Consider the following 25,287-nt stretch of genomic DNA (forward strand, 5'->3'; position numbering starts at 1 on the left):
TCACAGCCTCGCCCCCTTTGGCTCCACACGTGCAACGCCAAGTAGTCAAGTTAGACGTTTTGAGCAACAGGTAAACGCCGTTTAGCCTTTAAAAGAAAAAGATTATGGTCTTTGTTACGTATTTAGCGGAAGTAATATCTGTATATAAATTATATATACATAATTATACTAATAAGCACACGACTCTCTTGTATATGTATTTGATCATGTTGAGAAAGAACACTTTATTGTGAAGGTCATATGCGGATACGTGCCTTGTACAACCATTCAGACTTGATGCCATCTGACGTTCTTTTCATTTCAAGAGTGTAACAGTACAAACATTTGCCAGTAATGTAAGTTTTCACGTTTTTTATCGTCGTTTGTCTCGTTCAAAACGGTCGGCATGTTTCGTCAAAAGACTGATGACAGCACTGTGTTGTTTACGTTTCGTATCGCTATATAAATCAGCATGTATTGTATTGTTAATTTTTTTTCAATGGCGCGAAGAATTTTGTCGCCAAGCAGAAAAAGTTGGTTGACCAATTGGCTTCGCCCAACAATGCGAATTGAATTTGATCAATATTCTACTCATAATTTATCGTTTTATGACAATTTAACGATAACTAATTAATTTTAGGATAATTTTGGGACCGAGGACCGAGTTTGGACAACAATGAGTCGTATTGTGTGTGTGGTATTAAGGCACAGATGATAATTTAAATTCATATTGCGCGGCAAACATGTCGGAGGCTCGATTAGACTCTGTTGCAACATTTAAGATAAGATAAGAAAACCTTTATTAGTCTCGTAATGGAGAAATTCCCAATTCACAGCAGCAAAGTTATGAAAGGAAGTAGAACAACAAAATACTGTATAGGAGCTGCTGAAAAGGCAGCCACTCTCGCGGCGCCATTTTGAAGTCAAAATAACAAAAATAACACAACACAACAGATAGGAAAGACCCGTAACACGCTTACTGAAAGCAGTTTTATTCACAGCTGTGATTTAAAGTTTGAGGAACTAAGTCTTGTCGCAAATGGTGAAAATCTGCACATGATTAATGCCAAAAAAAGGATTAAAATTGCCTATATATGTGGTGTCAAAGCACGACTTGGGTCTAGGTGATATGGCTCAGTTCACATCAACCGAATTTTAACACACCGGACAAAAACGGGTGTGTTTCTCAGTACTGTAATCCAATCCGGTAAGATCTTATTTGCATGGGACACGTACACACCGCAGTCACTTTGTTTGGCTGTGAGACTGTAAACCTGGTGGCCGTAATTGCTCCTTGGTCAGGTGGCGTGGACGTTCAGTGTGCGTGGTTATGTTGGCGCTCGCCGTAGGCCTGTACCTGCTGCCTTCACCCATCGACCCCAAGCCGCACGTGTAAGTACGCGCACGATCCTTCAGCCCTCACCTGTCTGGGTCCACACTCCCCCACGCACATCTTAGACACAGTGATGTGGTGCAACAGGCTTCCAGGTCCTCCCCCAGCCCTTGAAGGTCCGCTGGCCGCCAATACGCGCTTGCAGAAAGGCCATAGACTCTTTGAGGGGAAATTACACGGACCAGAATCCTTTGATGCTGACAAAGAGGGTGAGCGAGAAACCTTTGCACCCCTTTGTCTTTATCCTCTTGTTTCCCCTCCCAGACAAGTCCAATATACCTTTGTGTGTTTTTGTTCAGGGAACGTGTACACAGGCACGGTGGACGGGAAGCTGTGGCGAATCGGACCGGACGACAGTCTGACCTTCATCACACAAATGGGGAGCGACTTGCCTGAATGCGGTCGGTGGCCTCGTCCTTTTGGTCGCCGGCGAACACCGGCCCGCAGGTGACCCCCAAACGTGTTTGCGCATAGGCAGCGGCACACATTTTGAGCCGGCGTGCGGCCGTCCTCATGGCGTGCGTCTGGATCGCCACGGCAACCTGATCGTGGCCGACGCCTACTTGGGACTGTACAGCGTGGACCCGCGCAGCGGACGCAAGACGCTGCTGGTGGCCAACTCGCAAGGTCGACACGCAATAACGTCTTTGTATGTGGACCACCTTTCACATTAAGGAAGTTAGCTGACATGACTTTTTGTTTTGTTTTTATTTCTTTGTCTGCAGGCGCTGACGGCGTCCCCTTCGCCTTCCTGAATGGCCTGGAAATCTCTTCCCAAACGGGGATCATCTACTTCACCGACTCCTCCAGTCGCTGGGGACGCAGACATGTCAAGCTGGAGGTGAGACATCAACCACAAAACGCACAAACAAGAAGAAAAAAAAAAGATTGAGGAAAATATCCTTTTACATAAGGCTCCTTTACAACTTGGTAACAATGGCATTAATTAGGGAGGGGCAGATACCTGGGCAGAAACGGCCATATTTTAAGGTATCAAGTACTCTTGGAGGCTGCCCTTCGTTACCAGCCATCGATTAAGGAAAAAAAAAAAAAAAAGAGAGATTGAGTACATCCTCTTCGGCCTGACTTGATTTAATCAGTTTTCATTGAATTATTATTTATGTTGTCCTCATTGATCCTTGAGGTGATGGAGCTGAACCGCCTTGGTCGCCTTCTGTCCTACGAGCCCGAGACGGGCCGAGTGAGCGTCCTGCTGGACTCCCTCTACATGGCCAACGGCCTGGCGCTGGACCCCAACGGTCGATTCCTCCTGCTGGCCGAGACCAGCGTCGCACGCATACTCAAGTAGGCTGCGCGCTCAATTCGCAGGCCCACGCGGTGTCGATGAAGTTGTCGGTGTGTTTGTGCGCGCGCTCCCCCCTGTCCTCTCAGGTACTGGTTGCGAGGTCCGAAGGTGGGCACGGCCGAGACGGTGCTGGACAACATGATCGGTTACCCGGACAACATCCGCGCGAGCAGGCGCGGAACCTTCCTGGTGGGCATCACTACGCCGCGGTTGCGCTCCGTCCTGCCTCCCTTCCTGGACGCCTTAGCGCCGTACCCCTCCGTCAAACGCTTCCTGGCCAAGGTAGGTGCGCGTCCTTTGCGTTCAAATTCTCTTGCTGGGAGAAGAGCATGTGGGAAATCTCACATTGGAACCCCCCACCGTCTGTACGGTGAGGTGGGACGGGCTCACCAGGTGACCAGCGCGTCACGATATTTTGGTGTGTGCGCCCCGTCCTTTTCAGGTGGTCCCGCTGAGCTGGTACGAGGTCCTGCTGCCGCGCTACGCTCTCGTTCTGGAGCTGGACGCGGACGGACGTCCGGTGGGCTCCATGCACGACCCTGAGGGACGCCTGACGTGGGCCATCAGCGACGTGTTCCAGCACGGCGGACGCACCTTCCTGGGGAACACCGACTTGCCCTTCCTGCCCGTCGTCACCCTCGACTCGTGATGGCGACGCCGTTGACGCGCCAACTCATTTCGGACAGAAAAAAACCCCCAGAAACAAACTTCCGTGGAGGATGCAGGTTGGTTCCGTGTTCTAAGCATCACTGTGGAAAGTCCATTTAACACTAGTCGCCTTGTGATGGGGGATTCTTGAGCCATCCCTTTTTATTGGTGCCACTTTTGGCCTACTGTGGCCTTACTCGTCACGTACTCGTATCTTTGATGACAAAAGCTTTCAGTCCATCTCCTCGGCATTGTGCTTCTGGTCCGTGTACTTGTCCGGTATTTGTCAGTGTTCCAGAGCGCCACCACATGGTGAAAAATGTGTACTACTCATGTCTAACGTGAAGCTGTTTCTAATTTTCAGACCTGAGATGGGACATGAAACTTTTCTTTTGGTTTGTTTTATTGAAACAATAAACCACGTGATGTCTTGATAGATTAAATATATTTTATTTGCACAAAACCGAGACAAGCAAAAGTGCATCCGCTGAACACAAAATACAATTTTCGAGACGAGGTTTTGTCTGCTGACATTCCAAGTCATCGGTGCTCCTTCCAGCAACGGTACAGTTTCCTTGCATCTTTTCACAGTTGGGGAAAGTTTAGTTGGTTTTTCTTTTTTCATCTTTTTTATTCTCCTTATTTTGAAACATTTTTTGTTTAAAAAAAGAGTGAATTGGTCATCGTAACTTTTTTGTCGCGCATCAGTCATCTTTATGGGTTGTGTTTAATTGGCGTAACGATGATGATGAGGCCCTTCACCTACTGGACCCCCAAAACTTGGAGAAGCTCTCCCCCAAAATGCATCCCTTTCAGTCTTCCAAAATCAAACTTTTAACAAGAACAATCTGTAGCAAAACGAGAGCAAAAATATCCATTCAAACACTTTGGACTCTTTCACAGTGAAAAAGTGACACTTTACCTTTCGCTTCTGAACAATGCAACAAACCTACTCTAGAGTCTATATGAATGTGTGTATTGTGAACAAGACCGTGTCCAGGAGGATGCTATCGGACATCCTTAGCTGTACTGTAAGTATGACATTTGGATTACTTTTGTGTGTCACAAAAAAAAAAAAAAAAGCAGATATCAAACGCACAGTTAGACTCCACATCGATGCTAATGTAGCTCTTTTTTGTTTGTTTTTAGCCTGTGCATTTCAACGATATCCCTTCATCCAGGAAAGCAAGGCAACAAGAGGGGGGAGTCCTCAGTTTGTGGCGTCATCGTTTTCACTTCATCTTCTGTCGCAGTGTGCTCAACTTCCACTTGTGGCTGCCAAACATCTGACGGGGCTCAAATTTGAAGCTGATGAGAAAACAGAACAGGTGAGTCGCAAAATAGTTTTTTTTTTTCAATTATTCTTTGTGTGGATGAGTTCAAGATAACTGAAATTTACTAGTTTAAATATAGGATTTTAAAAAAAACATATACACATTGTATTCCAAATGTATTGCACAACAGTGCTGCGATTGACTGGCAACCAGTTCAGGGTGTAGCCCGCCGACTGTCCAAAGACAGCGGCGATAGGCTCCAACACGCCCCGCCATCCTTGAGGAGAGGTGGATCACAAAATGGATGGATTTAAAAAAAATAAAATAGAAAAGTACAAAAATATTTGAAAAGATCAAATGCAAGTGTAAATTTACCATACAAAAAAAATAGACAGGATGTCAGGCGAAAGGCTTCATTTTCGTGCGGCGTGCACATTGCCAGTCACTGAGCTACAGTCCTGTAATCGAGGTTACGTTTTGGAAACGCACCGATTGTCGTAGACGCCGGGCGTGCGGCACGCTTGCCCCGCGCACGACTGCAGCATCATGAGCCGATGGTTCATTTTCTCCAGGACCTCCTGGTCGATGGTCTTGGCGATGTTGCTAAGCTGGAAGGGGTCCGCTGTCAGGTTGTAGACCTCCACAAACACCTGCCACCAAACGCCAGACTGTCACGCCACGGAAAACTCGGAGGGAAAAAAAAAAACCACGTCGCTACCTCGTTATCGTCAAACTCGCAGTACTGCAGGTTGGCTGAGGACGCCACGGTGCGCACGCAGGCGTACGTGTTGTTGTAAGAGTCCTCGCACACGCAGTCTGGGAAGCACTCCTAAAGACGGGTGGGCGGGGGAACAAGTCAAATGGAGTAAAAGTACAAATGCTCATGTAAAAAGCCAACGGTGGTGCCTTGACTTTCAAGTTTATTTTGTGCCGTGAAAAAAACGTCACCCCAAACAAACAATGACTGGACAGGCTATGAAAAGAGCCAAGTTCTTACGGACACTCCGGGGCCCAGCAGAGGGCAGGCGGGGTCGGAAACATTGCTTCCTTCTCCTTCGTACTCTACCAGGATGTCGCTCCTCCAAGAGCTGCTGTTGGCTTTGCCTTCCTGAAAGCCACACGACATGGACATTGACAGCGTTCTCGTCCTCCACCTTTAGGGCGAAGAACGCGGCGGCGGTGGCGGCTCACTAGCACGGCCCGGAAGGAGCTGCCGTCCATCTGTGTCTTGCTGACGTCGAGTCCCGCCAGGTCCAGGATGGTTGGGCCCAGGTCCACGTTGGCCACCAGAAACTGTCAAAGAGCAAATATTGCCAGCGCAAAAGTGTAACGTGACTCCCCCCCCCCCCCCCCCCCCCCCCCCCCCCCCGGTCGAAATAAGATGCCGTGAGCGAGTCACCTGGCTGGTCTGGCCGGCTTTGATGTTTGGTCCTCGCACCAGGAGAGGAACGCGGATGTCGAACTCGTACAGCTGCCGCTTGTCCAGAGGGAGAGAAAACTGACCTGCAGGTAAACACATGCGACAAACGCCTGCATGACATCCACGCCGCAGGAAATGGGCAGGAGTCTTCGAGAGACAAGTACATGTTTCCTTAGAGCATGAGGTTTTGGTTCTCATATTTTATGATGTGGATATGACGTAGTGGCGTGGTCCGATTTTTATTTTTTGTTCTCGCATGGATCGTCTGACTTTAAAAAAAAGGCATGTTTAGTTCGGCCTCTGAGTGTCTGTTACCCATGTGGTATCCGTTATCCGAAGTGAAGAAGATGTAGGTGTTGTCTAATTCTCCTCTGGCCTGCAAGCTGCCGACGATCTTCTCTACCAGGTCGTCCACCGACAGCAATGTCCGCCATCTGCACCCAAAGCGCAGCGTTACACACAGCAGCGTGTCCCCTCGCCGCCATGCGGGGGGGCGGAGGCGGCGGCGAAGGCGGACCGCTTCTTGAAGGCGTCGTCGAGGAAGCCAACCGACGAGTTGCTCATGGGAGTCCGAGCCTGTCGGATCAGCCAGTGTTTGTCCTGCGGCGCACACGACAACGACATCGTTTTACGTGCGTTCGCGAGTCGTCTTCCCTCACCGGGCCCGCCGACTCCAACCGACCTTGCCGTGGACGTTGAAGTTGGGATCCCTGGGCGCCTTGGTGCCGTTGAAGCGGTCCCGATACTGAGGGGCCGCCGTCCAGGGTGAGTGGGGGGCCGGCGTGGACACCATCATGAAGAAGGGCTCATAGCTAGATTTGGACTGCAGGAAGTTCAGTGACATGTTGGCCTGCAACACACACGCGTCACATTTTACACCTCGTCATCAAGCAGTATTTAAAACACTCTTTCAAAATATAAAAAAAGAGGGCCATTTTTTAAAATGAGACTTATTCCGTAACATAAATGATTTAAATATGACAAAATATCAAAGTTCGCAGTTTTTATACACAAAAATAAGTTTTGAAAAAATGTCATCTTGTTGTTGTTGTTTTTTTGTTTTTTTTTACCAGCACGTCAGTCAGGTAATCTTTGCTGTAGTCCGCCCCGTGTTTCTGAGCCTTGCCGTTCACCGACAGCGTGTAATTGTAGTACTTTGAATTCTTCTCCTGGGGGCCAAAGAACATGACGGTAGTCGTTAGAAAACTCGCCAACAGTTCAGCGATGTTGGGCTTTTGAGTGCAATCCCGCAGGGAATTTGCATCCACCTGTATTCTAATTGCAATATTTGTGTGAAGCCTTCTCTGCAGATTTTCTTACCAGTCCAATCCAGTAGCTCCAGCCGAGAGGAACGTGCTCCACGCCGCCAGCCTTCGTGTGGCCGTACTGTGACACAAAGCATCGGCGTGCGAATTCATGCTTACGACATTGGAAGGCCTCATTGGGGGCCTCACCTGATTGAGGTACTTGCCGGCGAAAAAGGTCTGGTAGCCCGCCAGATTCTTGAGCAGAGCCGGGAAGGTGTGCGCCTCCTGACTCTTCTGCCAAGCCCCGCTGCTGCAGTTGCCCTCCAGCGTGTTGTTGGTGACGTGGTGGTTGTGCGGGTATTTGCCCGTCAGGATGCTGGCGCGGCTGGGGCAGCACAGCGGACTGGCTACAAACTAGCAACGCAGAGGAAGGGCGTGGGTGAGTACACGTGGAAACCACCTCGCCATTTTGTAAGTTGTGACGAGCTCTTACTGCGTTTGTAAACGAGATGCCTGCATCACCGATGAGTTGCTTGGTCTTGTTGAGTGGAGTCTGAGGAGAAACAGGAAATCTAGCTGAAAGTTTATTTGTGAAGCGACAGAGGGGAGCAGTGACTCTGTGGCGGGTGAACTCATCTCGCTGGCATGTGAGTGAGTGATGGTGAGGAGTTAGTTGGCTTCCCCTGCCTTGTCAGAGTAAATCATGTCTGCACAGACAATGCTCACGCATGATTACATGACCGTCATTGGTATGTACTGTATTTTAGACTCATTTATTTTTTTAATATGTCATGGGTGTTGAAAGTATAGTGTTAGGTTAAAACACATTATTACACCAACAAGCCGTTCTTTCGCTTCGTCTCTCCAATTAAATTAGTTAAAATGATATACTGTCGTGTTTCCTCACTTTTTTGCCCTGTGGTGTGCGATTATTATGAAGACCTGGGATACTCATATTAGTGATTAAGTACGCAGGCTTTATTCCTCATACGGTTCCCACTTACAAACTATCAAGATGTTTTCTAATTATTTATTCGTAGAGAAAAGGAGCTGAATTAGGGTCTCACCATGCCCCCCATGGCGACGTCCAAGTCGTCGGTGAGGATCAGAAGGATGTTCGGTTTGCGATACGATTTGGCAAAAACTCCGTTGTGGCCCGTCTGGCTGCTCACGATAGTGACGCAGGTGAGGAAACACTTGATCCACAATCGCGACATTTTCGCCTTCCAAATCTGGACGACGGGCCTTCAAGTCGCGCGGCACACAGTGCAGTCGCGACGCCAGAAGAAGCTCCGATGCGTTGTTCTAATGAAAACAAATGCACAAGCAAGCCCGCAACATGAATGTTTACAGCGGCCCTTGACTTCCGCGTTGACTGGTCACGCGGTGCTTGGCTACGGAAGCCTCGACGTCAACGGTTGTGTAATTACTGTATACCCGTACTGAAATCGAGGAAATCCAATACACTTTAAAATAACACAAGAATGTGTGATTATCTTCTTAATTTTTACTTGTAAATTGATTTGATTACAAGTATTTGAATATGGAGCTCAAACATGTTACTGCAAAGTATTCGGCCCAAAAGTTAGTTGAGCGTCAAAATCAAGGAGAAATGATCATATTTGGTCCATCTGTGTTTCTTTGTCGTTCTTTTTTACTCATTTCTGTTCATTTTTGTATTTTTTAAATCAAGTAAAAAGATCGGACGAACTCGGCACCAACATGGTCACTTTGTGATTGTAAGTGTATTACACGTCTATTTGGATGGATAGATGACTGTTGCATCAAAACAAAAGTAATGGTAGATATGTTAAAATTAAGAGTCAGAAGCGGTGAGTTCTCGTGCACCCGCTTGCCCTCAACCACGCGACAGTTGCTGACAAGATGGCGACCCTCAGTGGAGTAATAAAAGCGCAGTAGTGAGTGTCCTCAAGTACAAGGGAAGCGTGGTACGTTTCCTTTTGCACGTTATTCTGACATGTTCGCCGACGAACCTAGCTCTGGTCCTACGGAGCGCCGTTAATGTTGGGCCCGGAGCCGACACTATTTGTCGGCATGAACGGCAGCTAGCCCGGCTCAAGTTAGCCTAGCATCCTCACTAGTTGGTCGGGTTTGACTTAATGTGACAAACTGTGACAACCACGTGGACGTCAACATTCTCCTTGTGTGTGACACAGTTCGATATGATCATCTTTTCAGTCGTTTTTGTTGTCTTTACGCTTGATTCGAGAGTTTGTTTACTGCTGTGTCAAGTCCGCGCGAGCTGTTTATTTCCCCTGAGTTTTTCCCACACCTCTTGTTTTTATTTTGTAGCTGAGCGACAGACCGAATTTGTATTAGATTGAAAAGAAAAATGGCACCTTGTATCGTCGTAGGCGCCAAATTATTGAGTGGCTCGCATCCCAACTTGGTTACAGTTGTTTTCCAACTTGTTGCCACTCGTCAGTCTGCGTCATTTGCCCAAGACGAGGTGCATTTGTTGTGTGGCGATGATGAGTCAGTCCTTCTACTTTTGGTTTTCTTGTCCTCATTAGGGTTGTGTGTGAGTTGGGGCGCACCCTGGATTGGTCGCCAGTCAATCAAACAAGCATTCATCTTCATTTCCTTTTTTCAGAGTCCCCAGTCGTGGGAGGAAGCTGGATCAATGGCTGACAATTCTTAGTTGTTGGACAGTTTCCCCTAAGCACGTCTTGTCAATGTGATTCCCGCCCTCCGCAGACATCAACATGCCCTTGGAAGGTGTCCCTTTCTCGTCGCCGGGGTGATATGAAGCCAGTGTGACACGGGCCGGCGGCATGCGACAGGTTTGAGCGAGGGAGGGAGCGGCGCAACACCGCTGCGATGGACCGTTGCAAGCACGTGGGGCGTCTCCGGCTGGCGCCGGACCACTCCATCCTCAACCCGCAGAAGTGGCACTGCGTGGACTGCAACACCAGTGAGTCCATCTGGGCCTGCCTGGGCTGCGCTCACGTGGCGTGCGGCCGCTACATCGAGGAGCACGCCCTGCAGCACTTCAAGCAGCAGCGGCACCCCCTGGCCATGGAGGTCAACGAACTCTACGTCTTCTGCTACCTGTGTGACGACTACGTCCTGAACGACAACGCCACGGGGGATCTCAAGCTGCTCCGCAGCACCCTCAGTGCCATTCAGAGCCAACGCTACGAGGTCACCACCCGCAGCGGGCGCACGCTCCGCTCGGCCGCCGACGCCCCCACGCCCTGCGGCGCCAGCGAGCTACAACTGCGGGACGAGGACCGCATGTTTACCGCCCTGTGGCACCGCCGCCGCGCACTGATGGGCCGCGTCTTCCGCTTTTGGTTCAGCCTGACGGACTGCGGCCGGGCCAGACAGGAGGAGGAGAGCCGGCGCGAAGTGGAGGAGGCGCAGAAACGGCAGGCCAGAGAACGACGGCGGACCCTCAAGAGGCAACTGCAGGAGCAGCTGGAGAACGCCCCGCAGAGGAAGAGCCGCCGCTTGCGTCGGAGGGCTTCGGCCGCCGCCGCGAAAACGCCCAGAAAGCGGAAATCGTCCGCACCCCGCTCTCTAACTCCCGTCGTGTCGACAAGCAAGAAAAGCGTAAGAAAGACGCGATCCAAAGCCAAATCCAAGCGTCACTCATCTGCCGGCGGCCAACACAAATCCTTAGGCGGCCCAACCTCGGCTCGGCCAAAGCACGCCACCAAAGAGGGTGGCTCGCCCTTCAAGCGGCGTCCCACCGTCACCCCCGGTGTGACAGGCCTGCGCAACCTGGGCAACACGTGCTACATGAACTCCATCCTGCAGGTGCTGAGCCACCTGCACATCTTCAGGGAGTGCTTCTTGCGCCTGGATCTCACGCAGGCCCTGGAGCTGCTGGCTTCGGCCGTGCACGGACAGTTGGCGGCTAAGCCCTCGGGCCACAGGAGGGGGGCCCAGGCGGGGGCGGGCCTGAGCGGCGGTGCCTCCTCGCGGGGCCGCAGCATGGAGCTGATCCAGCCCAAAGAGCCCAGCTCCAAGCACATCTCCCTGTGCCACGAGCTGCACACCCTCTTCCAGGTCATGTGGTCGGGCAAGTGGGCGCTGGTGTCGCCGTTTGCCATGCTGCACTCCGTGTGGCAGCTCATCCCGGCGTTCCGCGGCTACGCCCAGCAGGACGCGCAGGAGTTCCTGTGTGAGCTGTTGGACAAGGTGCAGCAGGAGCTGGAGAGCACGGGCGCGCGCACGCCCGGCGCCGACGTGCCGCACATGCAGAAGCGCCTCATCAAGCAGGTGCTCGGCGTGGTCAACACCATCTTTCACGGGCAGCTCCTCAGCCAGGTAACGGGCAAAAGCCTGCACGCACAGGCTGGTCTCCAAACGGCCGTTTTCCGCCTGCAACCTGGAGGCTCGTTGCGGCTGACGCTTTTTCACGCCGTCTTGCGTATTTGCCGGCAGGTGACGTGCGTGGCCTGCGAGCACCGCTCCAACACGGTGGAGCCCTTCTGGGACCTGTCGCTGGAGTTCCCCGAGCGCTACCACAGCAACAGCAACCGCGAGTCGGCCACGCAGGCCTCCTGTCACCTCACCGAAATGTTGGCCAAGTTCACCGAGACCGAAGCGCTGGAGGGCAACATCTACGCCTGCGACCACTGTAACTGTGCGTAAGGCACACTTTCACACCGTTGGTTCAGATAGCTTTTATTTGTTGCGTTATTTTTAGTCAGTTTGGGGATTTATCCCATTTTTAAAAATCTTGCTGTTTTATGTGAATTAAAATAGGAGTGAGCACGAGTGAAAGAAATCAAACATTTGTCGCACTAATTTAACGACTTTCTTCAAAAGCTGGACACACATTATTAAATAACAATTATGCATACTCATTTACAGTCAGGGTTTTATTTTCATTGGTTGTACTTTTTACCTTTTCGACAAATACACTTGCATCGTAACTCATCCGTCCTATTTCATCATCATAATTCTAAAAAATGTGCTCCTTGCGCATCAGGTTTGGCTAGCCCTTAACCATAGTTCCTGCTCCAAACGCTCATTGGTCCTCCCGTGGAAATACGCTTGAACCAACAAGACATTTTGCCATATTGACGTACCTCTCTTCTTCTTGGTCAGTAGCGACGCGAAGGCACTCTTCGTCCAAAGCCGTCCTCCTCACCGAAGCACAAAAACAGCTGATGGTCCGCAAGCTGCCTCAGGTGCTGCGGCTGCACCTCAAACGCTTCAGGTAGGACCACCGTGGCACTTTTAAACAACCAGCTGTGTACAAAGTGCCGTACGTGCAGCAAAAATCATTTATGCAACAAACGATGCCTGAATAACAGACAGCGGAAAGCACAAAAATGGTCAAACTAAAAGAAAACAAGTCTCCTGCTGAGTCAAAAGCCAAAGAATAAAAAAGAGTTTTAAGACGAGATTTGAAGATGGACAGCGAGGTGGGGGGAGGGGCTTGACTTGAGCCAAAGTTCGAGAGTGTTGGCTTCAGATAAGGAGTCAGGGGGCCCAAGTCCGCAGACTTTTGATCACATTTCCGACCTCTTATTAAATAAAGTGGGGGGGACATCAGTTATAATGTTGAATAATAAGGGTTTAGGAAAATGTGTGTGATCCTCAGGTGGTCCGGTCGCAACCACCGGGAGAAGATCGGCGTCCACGTGAGCTTCGACCAGGTCCTCAACATGGAGCCATACTGCAGCGGCGAGCCCTCGGCCATGCCGGGCTCGCCGCGCGCCAAGCGCTTCCTCTACGAGCTGTCTGCTGTGGTGATGCATCATGGCAAAGGCTTCGGTTCGGGCCACTACACCGCCTACTGCTATAACTCGGCAGGAGGTGAGCTTTTAACTTTTGTTTACATTATGAAAAGAGAGAGCAATTAGGATGATGGTGTGCATTTGTCCTGGCTTCCCCGCTAATGTGCCACGCCACTTCCCTCCCGACAGGTTTCTGGGTTCACTGCAACGACTCCAAGATGAATGTGTGTGCCGTGGATGAGGTTTGCAGAGCGCAAGCCTACATCCTCTTCTACACGCAGAGGCTAACTCAGGACAAAGACCGGCCCGTGTAGGCCAGCACGTCAGTTGGAAAGGACTTTTTCCGCATGCGGCAGTGACGATGTAGCTTCTACAACGTGCAGTTGTACGTTTAATCCGCGATGAGAGAGGATGGAACACAAAGGCAACATGTCGTAAATGGGGAGGCTCAGTCCTGCTAACTCAATTTTTTTTAGTTTGTTTGTATGCAGGCAGGCATTGGCAGGACCGGAAAGCACGGGACAAAGCTTCACTTTTAGTCCTCATGTGTCGGATCATGGCAGGTAACTTTTGTTCCATCCCTGACAGATGAGTTTAAGTGCCCCCCCACACCCCTTTTTCTTTTTCTTAAATGGAGATCTATTTTTACAGGCCAAACTTTTTACTTGAGGAAAGTAATTCTTGACTCAACACCACCTGCATTTTTTTACACGGCACATGGGGATTGATTGTACTGAATGGAGCACACTCCTGAGATTTTACCTCCCTATGGGAGGACGCTGAACGCACACACACAAAATGTCAAACGTGTTTCCTTGAAAGCAGTCAAACATCAGCTCCTTCTCCATTTGTGTGTCGCACTATGCAAATTGTTACCTCACTTTTTTTAGCCCCCCCAGAGAAAATTACCTCAATAAAGGAGAATATTTTTCCACTTTTCTACAAAAACTTGTCGGCTGGTCAGTGCTTGCGCATGTCAGGACAATGAGACATAGATGAGCAATTTATTTATTTTCCCTTAGAAAAAAAACCAAAACATTCAGGGCAGTTGAAAACGGGAAGCGAGGCATTCATTCCCTGCTCTTAGCGACAGAAGCCAAACGTACTGAATGCAGGCACCCAACGTAGTGGCGAACGTAACTTCATCCGAGTTGGACGTGCCGGAAGGCAGTTAACAGTTTTCCATCTTGGGAAAATGAGACAAACTGAAACCTTCCTGCTTGTTTAACCAGGAGAAGAAGTGATAGAAAAGTCAAAAGGCATGTCCTCGCCGTTTCGTCTGTTGTTGGTGGTGGTGCGTGCTGTCGTTCAGTAGTCGTCGCCGCGGCTGACCACCTCCTTGCAGGTGGGCCTGAGCAGGATGGTGTGCTCGAACTGCGCGGTGTAGCAGCCCTTGGTGTCGCACAGCGGCGGGTAGGGGTCCAGGATGCCCAGGTCGCACAGGTTCTTCAGGGCCATCAGGTACTTGCTCTCGCCCAGGCGGTCCAGCCAGCGGCGGCAGAACGCCAGCGTGCCAAAGTTCTCGTTGATCACGTTCAGGAGGTGCTTCGCCCGCGGCAGCCTGCCAAAGAAGCCAGGTCAGTTTTCCCTCTTCTTCCTTCACACTCGCAAACAAATGTACTTTCATTTCGAAAAACCGAGGAATACAAAAAAGATACATTTGTTGTTGACCGGTTGTCATGTCGAAAAGCAAGAAAAAGCTGACCTGATGGGCACGTGGCCCACGTCGAAGTTCTTCATGTAGTGCGAGCACTCCATGTCGTCATGGACCACGCCTTTGCCTGTGCTGCCAAACGTCTCGATGGCGTACACCTCGCCTTCCTAACCACAAAAAAAAAAAGTTCAGCAATCTTAACCGGGGAATTTGGAGAAAAAAAAATTAAAGTCATCCTGTTGTGAAGCCCACCTCCATTTTTGTGGCTTCGCCTCCTTTGACGATGGGCACCGTCTTCCCGGCGTGTATCCTGTATTGACCGATGGAATGGCCGTTGAGGTTTCGGATGGGTTTGACTACGGAAGCAAGCATCTTAAATGTTAAAATACACTAGGGGAAAAAAAGATCCGTGTTTTTTCATTGAAGTGAGAGCGTAGAACCCACCAACATATGTCCTTCGGGTCTAGACAGAACTCAACATATGCGCTACCTTGGTATGTTTTGCCATCCAGCTCCACCTCATAGGACTCCATCACTTCCTGAATGGCTTCCCCGACATCACACAGACGCACATCGATTCCGGCGTTCTGGGGGGAGAAAAAAAAATATCCAATGTGGTTTTTGTGTCTTCAAAAGACCCCAAACATTCTTTGCGCGTGGCGTACTTTGATGCCAGTATTGGTGGCGTCTCTGACGGCTTCCAGTAGCTTGTCGTACTTTGGGTTGAAGGTGACGGTGAAGGCACAGTCAATGATTCGCCCTGCGGACACGAACAAACATATCACCGGCGTTGTGGAGACGCGATCCGCTCCACGTACCGTTGATGTGCGTGCCGAAGTCGATCTTGCACACGTCGTCGTATTGCAGGACGGTGGGGTCGCCGGCGTTGGGAGTGTAGTGGGCGGCGCAGTGGTTGAGCGAACAGCCGGTGGGGAACGCCAGGCCGGCGTGCAGTTTGTTCTCCTTGATAAGCTTGCGGGAGCAATCCTCCAGGCGCTCGCTGGCGTGTGGCGGGAGAAACGGTGTCGTTGATGGGGAGAGAGACGGAAGGAAGGGCCAGGGTGCAGCCTCACCATATTTCAATCATGGTCATCCCAGGTTTGAGGAAGCCTCTGACGTGCTGGCGGACCTGCCTGTGAGCCTCGGCCGCCTGCCTGAAGTCATTCCATACTTCCTCGTTGGCTTTGTCCAGCACTCTCCTCTCTTCGTTGCTGCTGCGCCACGCCGCGCTGCGCCTGCCGCACACGAGCGCTTTAAGACAAAAAAAAAAAAAAACACCGCAAATTGTCCTGGCCTGACAGGGCCCTTACCCGTCCTGCGAGGGGGGGTATTCACACTCCTGTCCGATGGGGAAGGCTCCACCAGGATACAGCTCGCAAATGGGAATAGATGGTGGATCGGTCTGACCTTTGGCTAGTGGGGGGGAGAACAAAATTATGACAAAACCCTCCCGGATGAGTCGCCGCCCTTGTTACTTTGAAGGCGCACCAAGCGCCGATTTACATCCTTTCTTCTTCTTTTTCTTTTTCTTCTTCTTCCCTGCCAAGTTCTCGCCCTCATCTGCATCTGGAAAGGTGAGAGGTATTTTGTAAAATACAAGCACAAAGGAAAAGGGGGCAAGTTTTTTTGGGGTCGATCACCCACCTTCCTCGCCCTCCTCCTCCTCCTCTTTGCCCTCCATCACTTGCTTCTCCAGCTCCTTCGTCACCTCGGCAACACTGTCGCCCTCTGGACCTGCAACAAGTCACAAACTGGTTTGAAAATACTTCTGTGTGGAAACCTGCTCTGTCGGCAAACTGCATCAGGACAGTGATGTGCACAAATTAACACTTGGCCATTTATTGATTTGAACTACTTCGTGTATAAGGAGTAATGAGGAAGTGACGCAAGCTTACATAATTGAACGCCCAATTACAAAACCGGAAAACTTGGTGAAGATTCAGGGAAATGTAAGTCGTTCAAGCGGTGGGATAAACTTTGTAGCAAAATCTATTTCATTATTTGGGCGGCTTGCATTTGTTTTTCAGAGGATGCGGGAGTGCACCTTGTCCTTCGGTAGGCCTGACTTGAATTCCAAAAGTGATCCTGAACCCGCATGGCGAACGGGGAGAACCGACAATTCCAACTCAACAGGTCAGAGTACTTCCGGCTAAATTTCCACAATAAGCCATTCCGATGTTGAATTTGTTTCCTAAGCTGTATCTTCTAGAATGCATCCACAATACTCAGTGTACAGCGGAGCGACAGTGGTTTCGCTACAGTGTTCTGACTGGAATTCCAACATGTACAACAAATCCAACAGTGTAGATGGTTTTATTTTGAAGACAGATTCTGATTGTTTCCGGGTTTGCACGTTATAAAACTGTCGCAGCAGCACCACCAACAGGTAGCATTTGCTATGCTAAGCCTTATCGCGACAGTCTCACCGGCTGCACTTGACTTGTTCTTCTTTTTCTTTTTCTTCTTTTTCTTCGCGGCCGCCTCTTCCACCGGGTCGCCGTCCTCTCGATCCGCGGTCTCGCCGTTCATCTGGGCTTCCTGGACCTGTTTTAGATCCGCAGACTTCTCCGCGAGCACTGCCGCCATGATGATGACAGTTTGCTGCTGCTAAGGTAAGCACGAGGCATTGTGGGTACTCGGGGTAAGTGGCTGCGTCATCCGAATGCGTTCAGGGAACTTCGTCATTTTGACGATTCGGAACGTTGGCTTTCGAGGCAAAAATGCACTCTGAGGGGAATTGAATAGAATCGTACAAATGATTAATGTGCGACGTCATTGGTTTGTGGCCCGATCATGTTCTTTTTGCGTTGTGTTTGAAAATCACAAACCTGCCAACCACATGCACGGGCAGTTATGTCATGCCACGGGGTTACAGGTTGGGTTCCCCACCAGTGTGATAGGACTGTAAATGACTATTGACGCTCTTGGTTGAACCATCTATGCCAGAGACATAGTGAAGCAGAACAAAATTGCGGAAGGTGTGATTACCCCGTTGCTATTCATATCAAAACAAACCCGGGTAATAGCTTAGTGTTCAATAAAAGGGGCAAAATTTTCATGCTGAATAAGTAAACGTGAGAGGAAATTGAAAAAACAAGTTCAGACTACCGTATATCCTTTTTGTAGCCTTTTCGTGAAATGCTGTGCTGTGACTTCCCAAATTTAAAATGAGCCTTAATTTGGCGGTTGTTAAAGTTGCGCGGTAGGTGCTCATAATCATCCTGTAAATTTGTTAAATGTGAAAGTCATTTAAATCTACTTTGTCAGGTTTCTGACTATAGAACAAAAAGTCAGAGGTTGCTTTGTTTGGGAGGTCCAGCTGTTGTAGGCCAGGCATGCCCTTTGAGGGTGTGTGTGGTGGTGGGGGGCAGATATCAAGTGATCCCCCCCCAGACCTGTTCTTCGGGGGCCCCGTCTTTGCAGCCCAGGAAACACGAGTAGCAAACTGCTTTGTGAATAACAACTCGATCCACCAAATGCTTTTTTGGAACCGTCTTTTATTTCAGGCTGGAAAAAGCACAAGGTGTGTACACCTCACCCGCGAGGCAAGGCAGGACAGAGCGGAGTGAGGTGAGGAAAGACTGTCTCATCGGTGACTGTCCCTCACTCTGGAGAAATGATTCATTTTGTGTATGTGTGTTCAATTCCGAGCAAGCAATCCAAGCAGTTTGAGGAATAGTCCATGCACATTGGTGATGTCACGATGAATGCGCAGGCTTCCCTCCTGAAATTAAAGCGCTGATGGTTAAAATAGCCTCCTCACTTCCTCTTCCTCTGCGCAACAAGGTCACGCTTTGAATCAGAGAACCCAACCAGATCACTCAAGAAACAAAACGTTAACAAGACACACTACGGCACGTTTTTGGCCCTAGATTTGCCCGATGCGATTTATTGGAGGAGTTCCACGTGATTCTAAACCGATCCCGCTGTAGAATTGAGTCTCCAAACAAGACCGGAACCACAAGTATTCATTTTGCGTTGACGTGAGGGAAGTCTTCACAGATTCGAATGGCTCTGCTACCTGAGCAATCATGAACGGTAACTTGCAACGCCTCCACAAGCTCAAGAAATCAGTGCTCCTCTTCGCTGCCCTCGTCCTCTTCATCTCCAAAAGTCTGTTCCTCCATCTTGACCAACGAGTGCGATCGCGCCGCCACCTGCGCGGCCACGGCCGAGCTGAAGCTGAGCGACTCGGAGCTGTGGATCTCCTTCAGTCTGTCCATGATGGAGACGGCGGGAACTCCGGGCTTGAGGAAGCCGTCCAGGTTCTCCTCGCCGTCGTACTGATGCAACTCTGACGCGCCGCCGCCGCCTCCTGGGCCACACGCCGAGGATCCGGTCGCCTCCTCCTCTGCCTCCAAACCGCAGCTGAACTCGGAGGGGTCAGGGCTCAGCCGCTGCTCTTTTCCTTCCCGCTCTCCCTCTTCGTTTCCTGCCGCGAACTCGGATAGTTTGTGTCCTCCGCCAAGGCCTCTTTCTGCCGAGGCAGCGGGTGCGGCCGACGGCTCGGTCGCAGCATCGGAACAGCAAATGGAAGCAGCTGCAACAACAGTAAATGCAAACCAGCTTCGAAGAATCAGTCACTCGTCGGGATTTTTGATTGCCAGTTGAAAATGGCAACAACCGCTGGCACACTGATTCGGAGCCGACACATTCCAGACCTCGGTCGCTGAACAGCATCTGCTTCCTCTTCATCCTCTCGCCCTCGGACGTGCGGACGCCGAGCACCGCCTTGAGCTCGGACAGCACGCGGCGGGACTCTTCCCGCTCGCGTCGCTGACGTTCTCGCTCCTCCGGAGTCAGCATGTCGCACCAGGAGTCCTTTCCTTTGTCTTCAGAGTCTGACTCCGACACGTAGGCCTCAAACTCCTGTCACATTCGAGTCATTTTGGTCAGGCAAAGAGACATAACAGAATTGTCTTGTGGTCCTCCCCTGATCATTTCGAGTCAAAGTGAACCCGAGATATAGGTGTCGAGATGAAGTCCGCTCGTCAGAGCGGGTCATACAGCCGTTGCGGCTTCACGTCTGGGACTGGGAATTTGCTCAAATTCTCGTCACAACTTTTGTGACAACATCAGGAGCCGTCATTCACACGTCGACCTCAACCCCACTTGGGACAGTGAGCGGGACAAAGACGGCACTCACCAGCTCTTCCGGAACAGGATCTCTGTCCAGGATCAAAGGATAGGACGGAGGAGGATCAGGCATCTCGGACATGGGGGTCCCACACTGGTCCGGACCTTCAATGTTACCTGCAGGAGGAGCGTGGGCGCGCGTGATCTCAAGGATCAAAACTTTGCCGATGCGACTCTTCCCTACCTGGACAGTCGTTGGCCCGCCTCAGCATGCGCTCCACCTGCACGACGGTGTCGTCCCAGCATCCGGCGCTGGCCTGCATGTGCGGCTGCAACTGGCTGAGCCTGTCGCTCAGGTCCCGGTAGCCCTCCAGAGTCAGCTCGCCGGGCTCCTTGGACACCATCAACTTCTCGAGGTCATCCTCCAGGATAATCATCCTGACGGGAGACATTCGGCTCCGTCACCTGGAGATGTACGCCGAGCGTCGGTGTGCGTCTTACTCGCTCAGCAGGGCCTTGAGGTGCAGCTGCAGACTTCGGATGGACGTGTGGAGGGTGTTGAGCTCCCGGCACTTCTCTCGCACCCGATCGCCGCGGTCAGAACCCGACGTCCTGGCCTGCGTCTCGAAGTGGCGGTGGAAGTCGTAGCTCCGCCGCACCTCCGCAAGGCAGGCGGCCAGCGCGTGATGGAGAGGCTCGGTCACACCGCCGATGGAGCGGTGCAGCGGTGCAGCAAGAGGCGGGGCGGAGGAACCTTCTTTGGGGACGAGGCCTTCCTTCCCTTCCTCCTCTAGTCGGCGAGGTGACATTAGAAGGGCTAATCGGCGGAAGCACTCGGAGCTTTGCCCTACCCAGAGTTGGAACAACATCTGGAAGAATACAAAGTGTGATCAACTCACTTTGCATGTTCAAAGTGCACCGCATTTTAACAACCGTGGGCGCAAAAATGAGCAGACCATTTGAACGTTTTGAAAAACGCTGAGCGATCGGCCAAAATGTATTTATTTTGCTTTGAGATTCCAATTCAACGATACCTTGAGGGCAGGCAAGCTGTAGTCGTCAGTCAGCTCCTGGGCCTGCTCATCGCCCAGGTGTTCAAGGCCCAGGCCCAGGCCCAGCTCCTTCAGAGGCACCGCCGATACATAGTTTGTCACGTTGTCCACCTCCAAGCTCAGCGGGAATGTTGGGAGCCGTTAAGGGGAACAAAAACTCAACTTGGCGACCTCTTGGAAAAATTCAGTGTCAACGGACCGCAACAACTTTTGTTAAGACGGTTTTTTTCCTTTCGCATAAGTGTTTCTCTTCAGACTTAACTCTGCTAGCTTTTTGCTTAATATTGCTAATATGCTGTAAAAATTGACTACGGGTACTCTGACTGCAGCTTATTCAGATACACGGTGCCCAACGAATGAATGCATGAAATGATGAAGAAAGTTATTTTTTATCTACATGTAAGACAAAGGGATATTCCTTGAGCATGTGACAGGTGGCCCGTCGCGAGGCTCTGAAGCCCGAGCGGAGAGCCCGGTAGAGTGCCTTGCGGAGTCCGATCAGCTGCTGGCCTCGGGGTGCCAACGCTCCCAGCCGCGCCCTGCTAAAGGTGCCGGCCGCACTCACCCTGTCGAGCAAACTTGACAAGTGAAATGTAATACAACTGTGGAGACGTCCCGAATTGGTAAGAGGCAGACACACAAATCAAACACGAGACGGAGGACCAACCACAACACGGGACAACATGAAGCGCCGATAGCCCCTTTCACACTCTCCGTTTGAGTTGGCTTTTTCTCGGCTTTTTCCTCAAAAGTACCAACATTGAGGTCGACGTGCAAATTTGACATCATCCGGGCTCGTGTCAAACAGCAAATGAATGAAACGAAGAAAGCGTGCTACAACCTGCTTTTCAGTTTCATTCCGTATGAAAGTATGAAAAAGCGATCAAATGATCACGAGTGATGTCGGTACTGATTTTGTTTTCATTCTTGTCACCCACTCCTGGTGTAGATGGAACACGGCACCGTCCTGCCAGCACTTGGCAAATGAGGGCTGGGATATTTTAAAGTTATCGGAACGTCATCAGACACCTTTTGAGTATCAGCGGGAACCCGCTATCCTTATTTTGTACTTGTTCTATTCTGATACTGATCTAATTATTTCGATGCAAGGAAGCCGCATCGGTTACTGGGTCGTATGTAACGGGCACCAGATGCTAAGAATTGTTGTTGTTTTTTTTTCCCTCTCTTTCCTCTTAAACCATGCAGGTTTGGACCCACCATGCAGCAGTCGGACACAAACAACAACGCCACCGTTTGCATGCAACCTTACAGGGTGAATCCTCGCGAGATGACCTCCGTCTCCTGCACCAGTCGCAGAGCCTTGCGGGACATCCCTGTCAGCGTCTTGCTGTTGTGGATCAGCGCCCGCAGCTGCGAGACCCGGGCGTGGATGGCCCGCTGGGCACCGCCCCGCCTCCACAGGGCCGCCGCCCAGCACAGCGTGGCCAGGACCAAGGGGGCGGCCGCCAGCGACCACGCGCCCCCGGACGCCGAGCACAAACCCAGCAGGACTGCCGCCAGGCCCATCAGACCTGCCAAGTCCCTAAGTGGACACAGGTGTCTTTCTTTGTCTTTTTACCGTACACCCCAAGCTGTGATCCTAAAACACTTGATACCATTCCAAACTCATCCCCCATCAAAATAAATGTGAAAACTGGACCACGCAGGGAATTAGTGTACCACGCTGAGGGTGTGGCGAAGACGGCGGGTCGGGGCAGTGCGGCGGCGCTGGTACGGTCGGGCGACGAGTGGAGCGTCAGCAGGCCGGGCTCCAGCAGCTCAATCAGCTCCACGTCTTCTTGCAGCAGCACGTCCTGATCCAGGATGCAGCGTACAGAGTACTCGCCCAGCATGCTGTCCTGCGAGTGAGCGAGCGTGGGGAGGACATTGGCAAAGGCAGACTGGCAAGGGAGGCCTGCCGATTTCTTTGCAAGTTGGACTCACCAGCTGCTGCTCCAGTGTGTGAGAGGAGGACACCTTCTGAAGTGGGTTCCATTTCCACACAAGTTCAGCCAAGGTCTGCATGACTCCCTCCTACACACATTAAAAAAAAATCATTTTTCTTTTTTTAAGAAAAGTAAAAAGAAAAAAATTCTGTTTTTCAAGATGCACTGACACTTTAGGCCTTGTATTTTTTTTACTAGACCTAAAGTCATAATACTACAAGTTTAAAGTCAAAATACTTATGAGAATGACATTTTTACATTTTTTTTTGTATTAAAAAGCTCTCGTAGTACTTCTAAGGGAAAAATAACTTGGTTATGATATGAGAAAAATTCTTATTGTCAGTCAGCGTCATCAATCCCCTCTTGCGGGCCCGGCGTCCGACTCATTTCCCCAGCGCGACGGGGGTGTTTTACTAGCTGTATCGATTACCAATTGGGTAAGTAGAAGCGCAAAGAATTCCTTTCACAAACGTGGCCATTTGTTCCGCTTGCAAACACTAAGCAGGCTTTAACGTCGCCTGTCGTCCATACAGCCGTCGTTAAGGGATTAGTCCCAAAATCGTCGTCTTTGGCAAGCAGGGGACGTAAGAGGGACGCAAGACATTTTAGCAAAAGCGAAAGTCGAGTGACATTCCCGACTCAATCCGGCTTTATCTGACATCCGGGAAGCGACACGCTGACCAAAGACTTCCTGTCCTGAGCAGCACAGAGGAAATGTCACACAAATGCGAGCGCATCATTCCTCCCACCACATGCAATAGCTTAGCGATAAGTAGTGCTTGCTGCATCAGCTCATAATATGTACCAAGGCAGCTCCACACTTTGTGCGTTATTTACTTCTTTTTGACGGGTACCGTGAAGAACGAGATGCCGGAAAAGAAAAAAGAGGGAACGGAGATAGGCAGGCAGGAAGGTATTTAAAAAGAAAAGAAAAAAGAAAGGAAGGGTGCCAAATAAAAAAGCAGCTCTGAAAGAGAACAAAAGGAAGGCTGGAAGAAAAAAGAACAGATCAAAGGTGTTTGCTTAAAGCAAGTTTAAGCAAAGGAAGTAAGGATGCATAAATTGGGTCTGAGGAAAGTAAGGAAGAAAAGATTGGGAAGGAAATTATGTTTAAAAGGGTGGAAGGGAAGGTAGAAAAGGGATGGAAGACCAATGGGATGCAAAACAGCAATGCAGGTCAGAGGGAGAAAGGAAGGAGTTTAGGTAGGAAAGAAGGCAAGAGTGAAATTAAATCATGGAATAAAGTTGTTCTCCCCGAGGTCTCAAATTCCCGTTTCAGATCAGGACTCATCTGAAGGACTCACCTGAGCTTTCCGGGGAACATCCCCAGATGCCAGGTCGCCGTCTTGGTCTCTCGCCGCCGTAGGACATGTCTCGAAGTCTGTGTGTCCTAAATCGTGCAGGTAGCGGAAAAGCGGCGAGTTCTGCAAAGCAAACGCCGAGGTGAGAGTGCTTCCCATCTTATGCTTACCTGTTGAGCCATCTTCTATGAAGGCCCCCCCCCCAAAAAAAAAACCCAAACCTAATCTACTCAGAGGACGCAGACGTGTCCGGATTGTGACCAAAAACTTGAAATCAGACGTAATAATCCTCCTCCTTTCCCATCTTTGAAAGATACCTGACCTGCTTGTTGTTCCCATGATTGTATTATAGTACCCCGGACATTTAACAGATGCATCATGGGAGCATCTGTGTAATTACCATCTCATACGTGCTCATAAGATAATATTCACTTCCATAATCACACCGAGCTCATTTTGTCGCAATCCAATTTTGAGAATGTGTCTGTGCGCGTTTTTAATCAGAACCGACGTCTCGGTTGCGTCTGTCTGGTCCTCCCCGCCCCACCCACTGCAATCAATGATCGTCCCCAAACTTGCCCCCGTTTATCAGAAGCACGGTTTTGTCATAAGCCAGCCAAGTGTCGCAATTTATCTCGCAGTTTTAAAAAGCGACATGCATCTATTTTTATGTATCCCAAGCGAAGCTATCAGCAAGTGTCTACTTGCATCAGCATGACAAAGCAGAGGTTAACAAGTGACACATATGCGATACGAACCTCGAACACGACATCTTCGTCAAACTCCTCCGTCATGGCGCTCCTCCATCCACGCGCGGCTCGCTCTGCATGCCGAGTTTCAGGGATGACTGGACGGCAATAGTCGGGCGAGAGGGAGAGTTGGGAATTTAGCCGGGTTGCTAAAACAAAAGAACTACAATTCCCACGCAGGCGCACCCGCTCGCGCTTCTTCCTCGCGAGAAACCACAGGGGAGCCCTGGCTTACAGAGCGCCCCTTTGTGGCCACGTGAAACACAGGGCCAACCGTTAGAAAAGCCCGGCGAGAAAAAGTAAAACAATGAGGCAGAAATACAGAGAACCTTACTTCACAATAAGAAAACAATGATTTATAACAAACACGAGAAGAATCGTAGCAAAGGCAATCGATTGAACTTGAATATCGTTTGCATCGTAGTTTTTAGGTGACATTTTATACACGGCAATGCTCCAAAGGCATCGCGCCGTTCGCAATCTGATGTAATGCTGTTATCCACAACAGGAAGTCGCTTGTTCGCA

The 25,287-nt window shown here is 50.4% G+C and overlaps 5 protein-coding genes and 1 long non-coding RNA gene across 15 annotated transcripts; 3 read left to right on the plus strand and 3 right to left on the minus strand.

Annotated features, from left to right (window-relative positions):
- Positions 1 to 199: 199 nt before the first annotated feature.
- On the plus strand, positions 200 to 4,003 carry LOC147186423 (adipocyte plasma membrane-associated protein). Of its 2 annotated transcripts, none has more exons than XM_086102906.1 (9): positions 200 to 335; positions 1,282 to 1,371; positions 1,460 to 1,581; positions 1,672 to 1,773; positions 1,847 to 1,999; positions 2,098 to 2,213; positions 2,526 to 2,677; positions 2,765 to 2,960; positions 3,121 to 4,003. In XM_086102906.1, coding segments are annotated over exons 1-9 (1,140 nt in total). In that variant the 5' UTR covers positions 200 to 333; the 3' UTR covers positions 3,328 to 4,003. The 2 variants fall into 2 exon arrangements, with proteins under 2 accessions (XP_085959032.1, XP_085959031.1); XM_086102905.1 differs by having other exon boundaries at positions 202 to 335; positions 2,517 to 2,677.
- On the minus strand, positions 3,761 to 8,639 carry gnsa (glucosamine (N-acetyl)-6-sulfatase a). Its single transcript, XM_086102896.1, has 14 exons — positions 8,335 to 8,639; positions 7,761 to 7,820; positions 7,475 to 7,681; positions 7,341 to 7,406; positions 7,091 to 7,189; positions 6,703 to 6,870; positions 6,538 to 6,620; positions 6,336 to 6,454; positions 6,000 to 6,103; positions 5,792 to 5,893; positions 5,598 to 5,708; positions 5,319 to 5,429; positions 5,090 to 5,250; positions 3,761 to 4,634 (listed from the first exon to the last, which is right to left on the minus strand). Exons 1-14 carry the CDS (start codon positions 8,482 to 8,484, stop codon positions 4,559 to 4,561), a joined length of 1,617 nt encoding a protein of 538 aa, XP_085959022.1. The 5' UTR covers positions 8,485 to 8,639; the 3' UTR covers positions 3,761 to 4,558.
- usp44 (ubiquitin specific peptidase 44) lies at positions 7,569 to 13,932 on the plus strand. Of its 5 annotated transcripts, none has more exons than XM_086102893.1 (6): positions 7,569 to 7,706; positions 9,986 to 11,563; positions 11,681 to 11,882; positions 12,350 to 12,461; positions 12,849 to 13,063; positions 13,174 to 13,932. In XM_086102893.1, the coding sequence occupies exons 2-6, from the start codon at positions 10,109 to 10,111 to the stop codon at positions 13,296 to 13,298; spliced, it is 2,109 nt and encodes a 702-aa protein (XP_085959019.1). In that variant the 5' UTR covers positions 7,569 to 7,706; positions 9,986 to 10,108; the 3' UTR covers positions 13,299 to 13,932. The 5 variants fall into 5 exon arrangements, with proteins under 5 accessions (XP_085959019.1, XP_085959017.1, XP_085959021.1 ...); XM_086102891.1 differs by lacking the exon at positions 7,569 to 7,706 and adding an exon at positions 8,661 to 9,216 and having other exon boundaries at positions 9,882 to 11,563; XM_086102895.1 differs by lacking the exon at positions 7,569 to 7,706 and adding an exon at positions 8,661 to 9,216 and having other exon boundaries at positions 9,882 to 11,563; positions 12,353 to 12,461.
- Positions 13,933 to 13,976: 44 nt separating this feature from the next.
- LOC147186426 (methionine aminopeptidase 2-like) lies at positions 13,977 to 17,264 on the minus strand. Of its 4 annotated transcripts, none has more exons than XM_086102902.1 (11): positions 17,065 to 17,264; positions 16,283 to 16,372; positions 16,127 to 16,204; positions 15,949 to 16,051; positions 15,712 to 15,867; positions 15,457 to 15,638; positions 15,304 to 15,398; positions 15,129 to 15,225; positions 14,891 to 14,994; positions 14,690 to 14,805; positions 13,977 to 14,545 (listed from the first exon to the last, which is right to left on the minus strand). In XM_086102902.1, exons 1-11 carry the CDS (start codon positions 17,222 to 17,224, stop codon positions 14,293 to 14,295), a joined length of 1,434 nt encoding a protein of 477 aa, XP_085959028.1. In that variant the 5' UTR covers positions 17,225 to 17,264; the 3' UTR covers positions 13,977 to 14,292. The 4 variants fall into 4 exon arrangements, with proteins under 4 accessions (XP_085959028.1, XP_085959030.1, XP_085959026.1 ...); XM_086102904.1 differs by having other exon boundaries at positions 16,142 to 16,204; positions 17,065 to 17,263; XM_086102900.1 differs by having other exon boundaries at positions 15,712 to 15,873; positions 17,065 to 17,263.
- On the plus strand, positions 17,104 to 23,002 carry LOC147186427 (uncharacterized). Its single transcript, XR_015099164.1, has 2 exons — positions 17,104 to 17,250; positions 18,145 to 23,002. It is a non-coding gene; the product is annotated as an uncharacterized LOC147186427 (long non-coding RNA).
- Positions 18,709 to 24,940, minus strand: vezt (vezatin, adherens junctions transmembrane protein). Of its 2 annotated transcripts, none has more exons than XM_086102890.1 (12): positions 24,772 to 24,940; positions 24,017 to 24,136; positions 22,711 to 22,800; positions 22,447 to 22,625; positions 22,037 to 22,309; positions 21,181 to 21,332; positions 20,749 to 20,894; positions 20,216 to 20,583; positions 19,959 to 20,152; positions 19,785 to 19,891; positions 19,300 to 19,507; positions 18,709 to 19,178 (listed from the first exon to the last, which is right to left on the minus strand). In XM_086102890.1, the coding sequence occupies exons 1-12, from the start codon at positions 24,805 to 24,807 to the stop codon at positions 18,709 to 18,711; spliced, it is 2,343 nt and encodes a 780-aa protein (XP_085959016.1). In that variant the 5' UTR covers positions 24,808 to 24,940. The 2 variants fall into 2 exon arrangements, with proteins under 2 accessions (XP_085959016.1, XP_085959015.1); XM_086102889.1 differs by having other exon boundaries at positions 21,181 to 21,344; positions 24,772 to 24,931.
- Positions 24,941 to 25,287: the final 347 nt, after the last annotated feature.

The sequence above is a fragment of the Hippocampus guttulatus genome, chromosome 22, assembly GCF_054856545.1.
Source record: "Hippocampus guttulatus isolate MCC_2025c chromosome 22, RoL_Hgut_1.0, whole genome shotgun sequence".
Classification (NCBI taxonomy): Eukaryota; Metazoa; Chordata; class Actinopteri; order Syngnathiformes; family Syngnathidae; genus Hippocampus; species Hippocampus guttulatus.